This window comes from Humulus lupulus, chromosome 4 (assembly GCF_963169125.1).
Source record: "Humulus lupulus chromosome 4, drHumLupu1.1, whole genome shotgun sequence".
Lineage (NCBI taxonomy): Eukaryota > Viridiplantae > Streptophyta > Magnoliopsida > Rosales > Cannabaceae > Humulus > Humulus lupulus.
Window position 1 is genome coordinate 17,240,719 of NC_084796.1, and position 12,331 is coordinate 17,253,049.

At 34.0% G+C, this 12,331-nt stretch overlaps 1 protein-coding gene across 1 annotated transcript; it reads left to right on the forward strand.

Moving 5' to 3' along the window:
- The first annotated feature begins 419 nt into the window (after window positions 1-419).
- LOC133830069 (ubiquitin-like modifier-activating enzyme 5) lies at window positions 420-12,100 on the forward strand. Its single transcript, XM_062259974.1, has 14 exons — window positions 420-638; window positions 970-1,038; window positions 1,127-1,240; window positions 1,664-1,792; window positions 2,174-2,242; window positions 2,650-2,802; window positions 2,921-2,957; window positions 3,192-3,274; window positions 3,458-3,532; window positions 10,300-10,374; window positions 10,605-10,691; window positions 10,796-10,911; window positions 11,109-11,155; window positions 11,734-12,100. Exons 1-14 carry the CDS (start codon window positions 549-551, stop codon window positions 11,865-11,867), a joined length of 1,278 nt encoding a protein of 425 aa, XP_062115958.1. The 5' UTR covers window positions 420-548; the 3' UTR covers window positions 11,868-12,100.
- The last annotated feature ends 231 nt before the right edge of the window (window positions 12,101-12,331 follow it).

A 12,331-nucleotide genomic window follows, 5' to 3' on the forward strand; every position in this document is an offset into this window, starting at 1 on the left:
GTATAGAAAAGTTAAAAAAAATTAAATAAAATGACATTACAAAACTATCATTCTACTTGAAAAAAAAAAAGTTCAATAGTAATAAAGATATGGCATAATCAGAAATTTTGACAAAAATGTGGAAAAAAAAAAGCCATAAAAATGATAAAAAAGTATAAAAAGCCATAAAAAAATTATGCTGAAAAAAAAGCCATATTTTTGAAAACTTCAATAAAAAGTCCATATAAAATGTAATTTCCACTTTAAAAATTCCCTACTTTTATAAAATTTTTTTTGAAAAGAAGTTATACCTTCCACATGGTAATGTGTATTCATGAAGCCCAAGTCGTGGTATTTATTGGGCCTAAGTGGAGTCCATGTTTTGGTTCTTATTGGGCCTAAATGGAGCCTAAAAGGTTGCTCCTGCCAAGTTGGGAAAGGCGCGTGAGCTGCACCAGAGAAGTACAAACTCGTGCAAGGAAGGAATCGACGAAGTGAGATCGGAGTCTCCGATTCGGAGAGAGTGCTGAAGTCGTGAAATTCTAACACAGAGAGAGAGAGAGAGAGCAATGGAGGAAGAGCTGAAAGAGGTCTTGAACGAGCTCAATTCTCTGAAGCAATCGCTCACTGATCCTTCTTATCGAGCTCCAATTGACAAGGTAATGGTTCTCAATTCAAAATAGGTACACTTCGGGATCTAATTGCGACAACTGATAATCACTTTCAATTGTGATTGAATTTGGATCTTTTGCTTTCTTGCATGAGTACTTGAATTAGTATGAAATGGTGGCAATTCGGAATCTTTGGATGTTAAATTATTGAATCCATACATATAAATTATTGATTGCTAATCTTATTTCAAGTGATAATGGCAGATAATTCAGTTTTCTTTATAGTCTAGTATTTTATATATACTCAAAGAATATTAAGTTTTGAGGTTTTGAAGATTTTAGTTCTACTTCATTGAATTTACAATTGCTTTGTTTGTAGATACAATTGCATGTAGAACGTCTAGCAAATCTTGGAAACTCTGGACTTGTTCGGCGTTCTAAAGTGAAGGTATTTGGCTATTGTAATTTTGAATCTGGGCTTGTTTTGAGGCAATGATACCTGTTGTGGTGACTTTTGCATTGAATTCTGGTGGCAGGATATGAGCGCTGAGGTTGTAGATAGCAATCCTTACAGTAGGCTTATGGCTCTTCAGAGGATGGGCATTGTGGAGAACTATGAAAGAATACGGGAGTTCTCGGTTGCCATTGTTGTCTGTATTTATCTCCTCTTTCAAAGTTCCTTACTTTTGTTGGAATATAAGATTGAAATTTCCTATACGTGAATGTTTTTGCAATTCCTATTGGTAGAATGCAAGGGTCTTTTTCGTATTCGGGGGAATTGTTTTTAGCTTAAATGTTGATCCTAATGTCACATTAGTAATGTGTGATGCATTTACGTAGATAATTTTGTATTTTGCATTGGTAAAATCCAAGGCTATCTTTGGTATTTGAGGTGAAAATTTTGAAACTGAATTTTGTACTAATGTATGCACGTAGGAGAAAGCATCAAATGTTAATCTAGTCAGTTTATGGCTTTATGAAATATGTTATGTGTATTCTGCATAAGCATTCTTGTATTAATGGTTTTTTTCTTCTTGTTAGTTCATTGTTTGGTCATTCCCATGGGATTGCAGGGAGTAGGTGGTGTGGGAAGTGTGGCAGCTGAAATGCTAACAAGATGTGGTATAGGTCGACTTTTGCTGTATGATTATGACAAAGTGGAGCTGGCTAACATGAACAGGCTATTTTTTCGTCCAGAGCAGGTTGTCATTAATGTTATTTCTAATTATTTATTCTTATGGCATCGAAGTCCTCGAACAGATTTTTCCTTATTAAAACAATATTGAATTTATATGCTACAAAGTTATGGGGGGTTGTTTAAAGATTCATACTAAAAGCCTTCTTTCCTTTTGACTGTCAGTGTCACACTTATCACCCAATCGTCCAAACACTGTGCGCACTAGCCACTAGTTATGGTTTATGACTTTATTCTGTAACATCTTTTCTTTCACATCATACAATGTATGAATATTCTTTTGGATGAGCGGCACTTAACCACCAGAATTCTTAACATTTCTTTCTAGTTATTCTTATTTTTGTTTATCTTTATGCTGTAACATGCATGTTGTGTTATGCCTTGTCAGGTTAATATGACAAAGACAGATGCTGCTGTACAGACTCTTTCTGACATAAATCCTGATGTTGTGCTCGAGGTAAGATTTTCTCTTTTTTTTTTTTTCATGTTCTCATGTTCCACAAACATTTTTATGATGTGATGCACGAAACGAGAATGCCTGAATGCTAGCATTTCTCCTTGATCATTTCGCTGATTTGCTATGTATCAGAATTTGAGTGATGTCTAATTAGCAAATTGGCTCCTACAGGCATAAGAAATAGAAACTATAGGATGTGATATTTATATGTTAATGTCTTTGTATTAGTTGAATTTGTAAGGTTGTGGATTTTTGTGACAACACAGTCTTGAATTTTGACATTTGTAATTTGTTATTTTGGAGAATTAAAATTCAATATATTTAACAATTGTCAAGCTTTTCTGAGAAAGAAAGTTTACTTATTATGCAGTCAGTTTTGCTAACTGTTCAATTTACTTGGTATCTAGAGCTATACGCTGAACATCACGACAGTGCAAGGTTTTGATACATTTATGTCAAGTTTGAAAGATAAATCATTTCGCCCTAATAAAGAAGGTAACGGAGTGGATCTTGTACTTAGCTGTGTGGATAACTATGAAGCGAGGATGGCTGTTAACCAGGTAATGGTTACACAAGTATCTGATAATTGTGTGAAAAGCTTATGTCTAACCTTTTCCTTTATTTATTTTTTTACATTAAATAAAATTTCAAACATGATTATTTTTTTTTTTGATACAGGCTTGCAACGAACTGAACCAGACATGGATGGAGTCTGGTAAGCAACATAATCCTATATTTTTGTATATTTGTGATTTATGATTCTAATGTTGCTTTTGCAACTTTATGTTGGAGCTGCTTGTACTAGACGTTATTTCATAGTTTTTTAACATATTCTTGTTAGATGTTTGAGCCCATGTTTTTGGTAGCTTATGAATGTATAAACATGTTTGGCTTTTTTTTATGTACCTTAGAATTGAATTCAGTTGCAAAACCGTAAAATTTGTTTCAGGTGTATCTGAAGATGCTGTGTCGGGTCATATTCAGTTGTTGATTCCAGGCGAAACAGCCTGTTTTGCATGTGCACCTCCTTTGGTATGCTTTCCTTATTTATGCGATTTTGGATTAAGTTGATGAATGTTCTTAACTTTTTTGTGGAGATTGTTATTTGTTCTGATGTAGACAAAACCGGCATGAATATCTTGAATGGTTTATGTAGTTTATATTGGATTGTTAACTGTAGAGTTTTTATTTTTGCTTTTATAATATTTTTCGTAGGTTGTGGCATCTGGAGTAGATGAGCGTACACTTAAGCGTGAAGGGGTTTGTGCTGCATCTTTACCTACCACAATGGTAAGTTGTTCTTTTCAATCATATTTTAATGACTCTTCCTGTTAGAGTTTCTAATGCACTTAAATAACATGAACAAACAATAATCTCCAAATAACATGAACAAACAATAGTCTCCAACACATAATCCAAAATCATGTCACTATAAATGCATATATGAAAAATCATAAATCGTAATTTTATAGATATTTTGCTAAATTAAATAAGAAAATGAACACAAGAGCGGAAGCACTAATCTGAAGTCTTTGTTGGAGATGATACAGAGAGGGTTGTAATATTCCAAGAAAGCAGTTTCTTTGTGTATTTCTCTATGATGGAGAAGAGAAAATACGAGTTATGTTTTTTTAGAGACCACAACCGCATATATTAACTGATAATAATATCAGTTTTGGATATTTATAATTTGGTCCCTCGTCAAATTATAAATATGACTTATGGTTTCTACATATTTATTCCATGACATATTAATACCCCATAATACTTATACTATAATTAGTCACTTTATTTTGTATAAAACTTTATAATAGCATAATACATTAATACATATGTGCCCATAATATGATTTTAATCCAACAATCTCCCACTTGGGCAACATATGTTTCCTTATAAATGTACAACTTTATGAGCTCAAAATTTGCTTGTACAAAAAAAAAATATTCTTTATCTATCTCGTCCATCAACCATATCTATATAGGTTCAAAGTAGTCTGTCGTATTAGTCCTGACTAAACCCATCAATGGTCACATATATATATATATATTTATATATCATGGATGCGTAGCATCGAAATTACATGCAATGAGAACCAGACATGCCTATTTCCAATTGGTCCTTAAACTTAAATGAGATCGGAATCAAACATGACAAAACAGAGTGAATAAACTGAATACTTCATTCTGATCAGAAAATAACCAAATATACAAATGTCTCAAACAAACATATAACATATAACAAATACAAAATACAAACTCCCACTAAATCATGATATCCTCAAACAGTACAACACCCATATGAGCAATGTGCTCACGAAAGACCTTGGGTGGTAATCCCTTTGTGAGCGGATCCGCTATTATGGAGTTTGTCTCAATGTGCTCTATGGATATCTTTCCACTCTGCACTCTTTCTTTCACAACTAGGAACTTTATGTTGATATGCTTTTACTTGCACGAGCTTCTGTTGTTGTTGGAATACATCACTCCTGACTTATTGTCACAAAATAACTCGAGTGATCTTTCTACATTCTCCAGAATGCGCAGCTCGGTGACAAAGCTACGCAGCCATATTCCATGATTTGATGCCTCATAGCATGCTACAAATTCTGCCACTATAGTGGAAGAAGCTACGAGTGTTTGTTTGACACTTTTCCAGGATATAACTCCTCCAGCTAACAGATAAATATAGCCTTATGTAAATTTTCCGCAATCTTGGCACCCAGCGAAATCGGAATCAAAATACCCTACGACCTCCAAATGATCTGATTTCCTATATGTGAGCATATAATTTTTTGTTCTCTGGAGATATCTCATAATCCTCTTGGCTACTATCCAATGGTCCATACTAGGGTTGTGCCTAACATGCTAACAATATACACAATATCCGGACGCGTACATACTTGAGCATACATTAGACTCCTGATGGATAGGGAATCTTTTGCATTTCCTGAATTTCAAGGTTACTTTTAGGACATTGACTAAGACTGAATTAATCTCTTTTAGCAACAGGGGTATCTCCTGGTCTACAATCTTGCATGTCGAACCTTTTGAGTACCTTATCGATACAGCTCTTTTGTGATAATCCAAGAATACCTCGAGAATGATCTCGATGTATCTGAATTCCTAATACAAAAGAAGCGTCACCAAGATCTTTCATCTCAAAATGTTTAAACAAAAATCTCTTGGTTTCGTACAATAAGCCTGTATCGTTAGTGGCAAGCAATATGTCATCGACATATAGAACCAAGAATATATGCTTACTCCCACTAAACTTGTGATACACACAATCATCAATAACATTCATCTCAAAACCGAATGAGATAATTACTTGATGAAACTTGTGGTACCATTGACGAGAAGCTTGCTTGAGTCCATAGATGGATTTAGTGAGTTTGCAAATCATATTCTTTGGGTCTCCCAACACAAGTTTTCTGGTTGCACCATATAAATTGTCTCATCAATGCCGCCATTAAGAAACGTTGTCTTAACATCCATCTGATGTAACTCAAGATCAAGATGAACAACAAGTGCCATAATTGTCCTAAAAGAGTCTTTCGATGAAATTGGAGAGAGAGTCTGTAAAATAGATGCCTTCTTTTTTAGTATAGTCTTTCGCTACAAGACACGAAAGACGTGCCTTATACCTCTCCACATTACCCTTTGCATCCCTCTTGGTTTTAAATATTCATTTACAACCAATTGGTTTTGCACCTTCTGGCAATAGGACAAGTTCCCAAACTGTTTTGCACCTTCTGGTAATGGGACAAGTTCCCAAACTTTATTGTCTTGCATGGACTTGTACTCCTCATTCATGGCATCCATCCACTTTTGAGAGTTAGAACTTTTCATGGCCTGATGAAAGTTGATTGGGTCATCTTCCATCATTCCATTGTCATCCTCATGTTCTTGGAGAAATACAATATAGTCATCCGAAATAACACTTCTCTTTTCTCTCGTGGACCTTCTTAATGGCACTGGTTCTTGAGGATGTTGAGTTTGTTCTTCTGGAACAATTTCCTCATTTTGAATAGGGGTTGTTCAACATTGTCTTGTTGAGGTTCTAGATTCACTGCTTGATGAATGATAGGTGTAGGAACCTAAATATTGTCAAAAGTGATAGTAGAAATAGGGTTTGAATTCAATTCCTCCTCAAAAGCAATTCCTCCAAACTCAACATCCTCAAAAAATGTTGCAGTTCCCGTCTCAAAAATATTCCTAAGTGTGGGATCATAACACTTATACCCCCTAGATCGCTCAGAATAACCAATAAAGTAGCTGCTCGCTGTTTTGGAGTCCAATTTCTTTTCGTGTCGCCTATAAGGCTTTGCCTCAGCTGGACATCCCCGTATGTGAAAGTGCGTTAGACTAGGCTTTTGACCTGTCCAAATCTCGTAAGGTGTTTTTGCAGCTGCTTTAGTTGGTACTTTATTGAGAATGTAAGCTGCTGTTTTTAAAGCCTCTCCCTAGACGGACTTAGGAAAGGTGGAATGAGCAATCATACTCCTTACCATATCCTTAAGAGTCCTATGTCGTCGTTTAGCAACACTATTCATGCTAGGTGATCTTGGCATGGTGTACTGTGGGACAATACTGCATTCCTCTAGGAATTTAGCAAATGGTCCTGGATGTTTTTCACCTGAGCCACCATATCTAAGGTAGTATTCACCACCACGATCAGATCTGACGTTTTAATCCTTTTGTTGAGTTGATTCTCAACTTCAGCTTTATAAGCTTTGAATACATTCAGTGAGTGATTTTTCATGAATGAGATATAGGTACCCATAACGTGAGTAATCGTCTATGAATATTATGAAATATTGTTGATTGTTCCAAGATGTCATAGGGAATGACCCACAAATATCTGTATGGATCAATTCTAAAACGTCTGTAGATCTATTGGCACCTAATCTTTTAGTTTTGGTCTGTTTTCCCTTATGCAATCTACACAGACATCAAGGTTTGTGAAGTCTAAGGGACTCTAAAATGCCACCAGACACTAGGTGCTCAACTTTATATGACCCAAGCACTTATGCCATAATGATGCTGAATTTTCCTTATTTAATTTACGTTTAATACCACATGATTCCACATGCAAGTTTTCATTATAGGATGCAACTGTTTCCAGCAAATAAAGGTTGTCATAAGCATGTAAATAACCAGTTCGAACAACATTTGAATTTAAAGACAAACTAAACTGATTGTTTCTAAATGAACAACAATATCCACATTTGTCTAACAAAGAAACACAAACTAAATTCTGTCTAAAAGACGGTACAACAAAAGTGTCTTTCAAATCCAAATAAAAACTATTTCCTAATATTAACCTAAAATGCCCAATTGCTTTCACTTGTACCGATTGTTCATTGCCCACAAAAATGTGTCTTTCATCATCACTTATGTGAGTAGTAGCACCAAAATCTATCCACCTAGTGTTTCTAGGTACTGAAGATAAATTAACCTCAAAACAGACTAAAGTAAGAAACATACATTTCTTTGTACGCCATGCGTGATATTTGGTACATTCTTTCTTCACATGTCCAGGCTTGCCACAAAAGAAACAACCTACTGATTCCTTTGGTTGTTTCTTTTACGCTGGACCCTTAGCATCTTCATTCTCATATTTTCTTTTCTTGCCCTTATCCTCAGAGGCATTGGCAAGTGAGCACTTTCAGTCTTATCTTGCTTCAACCTTTCTTCTTTTGGCACACAGTGAGAAATAAGCTCATTTAGAGTCAATTTCTCCCTTTGACAGTTATAAATGATTTTAAATTGGGTAAACTGTGCAGGAAGCGATACCAAAACCATAAGAACAAGCAAATCCAAAGCAAGCTCGATCTTAAGTGCCTTAAGTTTTGAAGCAATTTGGTACATTTCCATAATGTACTTCTTAACATTTCCTCGACCCTTATACTTCATGGACATCAAGGAAGCCAGAAGTGAAGTCATTTCAACCTTATCGTTTCTAGCGAAATGTTTCTCAATCTCATCGAGGAAATCCTTTGCCTTAGTGATCTCTTCAGATTCTATGCATTTGAAGGCTTCTGGAATGCATTGTTGCATGATCATTAGACTTATGCGATTAGAACGATCCCATCTCTCAAACTCCATCTTTTCATTAGGAGTGCTTTCTGCAGTAAAAAGTGAAGGATGTTCTCACCTTAATGCATAGTCTAATTCCATGCAACCAAGGTTTGCAAGTAATTTCCCTTTCCAATCCTTGAAATTTGTCCCATTAAGCATAAGAATAGAGTTAATGTTGGCAGTTATTGTGGCAGGAGTAGATGAATTAACTAAATATAGAACAAAATAACAAAACAAGGTCACATAAGAATCCATATAGAACAATAAATTCAAATAATGGTTAATCCCATCTCAAGATACCAAGCACAACATCAATATCAAATTTTTTGGACAATAATATTAATTGTAAGCGGTACTCTTGTTGTAGCAATCAAACATTGACAATAAATCATGTCAAACAATATATCAATATTTGGATAAACATATTACTCACACGGAATACATTACAATTGTCACACATTTATCACTACAGGTATGCATGAAACTTGGCCAAATATTAACTTCCCTTTGAGTGAATTACATACACAGTTGTCTTTATATTTTAATTAAATTAATCTACACAAAAGAGATCACTTTGGTGATATTTTGTTTCAATTAATTAATTTAAAATATTAGATATTCTTGATAAAATCCAATACCAAAACTAAATTTGAATTTTATTATTATTGTATTATTATTATTATTATTATTTTAACTAAAACTATTATACATTCAATAAAAAAAAAAAAAAAATTTTTTTTTGTTATATCAATTATTATTATTTTTTATTGAATGTATAATAGTTTTAGTTGAATAATTAAATCATATACATATATGCAATGAAGCCATAAGATTAAACCAAAACTGACTAATTTTGTCATTTACAATAATAATCTGAAGCTAACTCATATACAATAATCTGTAATGTATCAAATAAAGACAAAAGGGTGCATATATATGAATGTATCGGCTTGATTTCATACGTAATCAATTAGTATTTTTATATGTATGGGCAATTATACTAATATACATCATATAGAGAATAACCAAAATCGCCGATAACAAACAAAAACAGTAAGGAAACGAAGTCAGAGATTAAATCGATTAATGAAAATAAATAAATAGATAACATATCATCAATCTTGAACCTTAAATCTATGTCATCAAACCAAATTAAAGATAATGGATGATCAAAACCCTAATTTCAGAAAATCCTCAAATTTCTTTGAACAAAATCATACAATCTTCAATTATTCTAGCAAAGGTAGCTCTGATACCACTTGTTAGAATTTCTAAAACACTCAAATAACATGAACAAATAATATTCTCCACCACATAATTCAAAATCACGTCACTATAAATGCATATATGAAAAATCCTAAATCATTATTTTATAGATCCTTTGCTAAATTAAAGAAGAAGATGAACACGAGCGGAAGCATTAACCTGAAGCCATTGTTGGAGATGATACAGAGAAGTTGTGATCTTCCAAAAAAGCAGTTTCTCTCTGTGTATTTCTCTGTGACGAGGAAAGAGAGAATACGAGTCATTCTGTTCTTTGGGGACCACAACCGTATATATTAACTGATAATAATATCATTTTTGGATATTTATAATTTGGCCCCTCATCAAATTATAAATATGACTTATGATTTCTACACATTTATTCCATGATATATTAATACCTATTATGCCATAATTGGTCATTTTATTTTGTATCAAACTTTATAATAGTATAATACATTAATACATATGTGCCAATAATATGATTTTAATCCAACACTTCATACTTCAATTTTTATATAATTCCACTTGATAATATTAGCTTTTAATATAGAGTAACTATAGAGAAGTTTTGATTTTGTGACTTGTTACTCTGTTGTGTACAAGCAATAGATAGACTTTAATTGGTTGAATGAAACTCAAGTGTATGATGACTCATTGTAGTGGGCTATAGCCTAGCATTTTTATATCTGCTGATTCTCTTCTATTCTGTAGGGAGTTATTGCTGGGCTTCTAGTCCAAAACACACTTAAATTTTTGCTGAACTTTGGACAGGTCTCCCCGTACTTGGTATGTTTTTCTTTTATTCTCTTTTCTAGACATATCATAGAATGGGATGTTTTTATTGCTGTAGATGCAGCTGTATGTTTCAGTTCATCCCATGATGAATCATGTTGTTTGCGCTGTTGCTTTTCCCATCTGGCAGAACCTACAATGAACTTAAGTCTTAGATCTTTGTATCTACTTCTGTTGCAAATTTGAAGGTTCCTTACTCTGAATTTGATGTTTCATGAACACAGGGATACAATTCTCTTAAAGACTTCTTCCCAACCATGGAAATGAAACCCAATCCTCAATGTTCAAATGGAGCTTGTATGCAACGGCAGGTAATTTAACTGGATCATGCGTTGGTCTAGCAATTCACTCTCATTATGTTCATATGCCGTTCTTTAGTTTCTGTAATGATTCTTCAAACATTTCTTACTTGCAGAAAGAGTACTTAATTCTAAAGCCAGCTAGGGATGCTGCAGCTAAAGCAAAAATGGAAGCTGAAGCATCATTGGTTGTTGAAGCTCCACTTCATCTTGATAATGAATGGAGTATAAGGTGCTTCCCCTGATGATTGATTGGTTTTGAACATGTTTAGTTAAAGCCTGGTTTTTTAAAATTATATACATGAATTTTTTAGAATTGCATGGGGTTCTTTTGACAGTGGTACTGACTCACATTGTATTATTCATGGGGATTTCTTTTCCTTGAACTAAGCATTTTTGGGATTATTAAATTTTCATTTGAATTTTCAGCGTTGTCGATGAAAGTAAGGTGGATAAGGTGGACATCAAAACTTCAGGTAATTTATCTTTCTGTCTAGAAACTTCAAGCAAATGTACATTATTATCTGGTCCATGTTTGCACAGTTGCTTGCGTATTGTATTCTGGTCATTCATCAACAACACGATTGGTAAATGACATAACTCGTGAACGGCATTACATAAGACCTCTTGTTATATATAGTGACAAGTAGTGTAGTTGATTTGCACTAGCTGATTAATGATACATGCCAAGGCTGAACTACTTGGCTGAATTTGAAATTACCTTACAGGTTCTAAATTTAAGCTAATTGAATTCTCCCCAATGGTGTTAAAATCGAAAGAAATTGCTTAACTGGCAGATTCTATTTTTCCTTGCTGAAACCCAAATTTCTTGCCACCAACAGTATGGATTAAAAACCATCCTTCAAAGAGTTAAAGCAGCTTATGTATAATATTATTATTTTGAAGATACCTTAATTTTCAACTTGTGCTAACTCCTTGGATTTCTCCTGTCGTTTCAAGTTTAAAACAAGATTAGGATCATGGATTTTTAAAATGGATATAAACGAGTTTTGCATTAAACTCAGGTTTCTTATGTGCTCTTGTTTAATGTCAGATGCTCTTCCGGATGGTCTTACTAGGGAGCTTCCAAGTGCAGATGAGTATAAAACACAGCCTAATGATGCCCCAGCTTCTACTATTGATGACTTAGAAGATCTTCGAAAGCAGCTCGAAGCTCTTAACAGTTAATTCTGCTTACAAACCCAGGCACTCTTGTCAGCCCCAACTTTCAGTACAAGATAGATAGGGGTACAGTTTAAGCCAACCTTAGTTTTTTTTCTTTTAATTTATTTTACTTTCATTCTACAGAAGAACTCGTACAAAACAATTGTGAAAAAGTAGTAAGTAAGAAGTCAAATGTTAAACTCTTGAATGAAAATTTTCATTAAAAATGCAGTCTTGAAATCCACGTCAGCAAAGCACATGATGACCCTGGTTGGTAACTGCCTAAAATAACGATCGAATCAAAATTTCTTATTACATGGCTTTGGTCCAACTCTGATCTCAACTTTGATCCAAGTCTTTAGATATGTCCAAAATATTCGACGTTTCATAGCTAGTTTTTTAATGAGAGAGGCAAGATATGTTATTTTATTACTATTATTGATGAATGGGCTTGAAGTGGTCAATCATCAAAGGAAGAAAGGGGAATA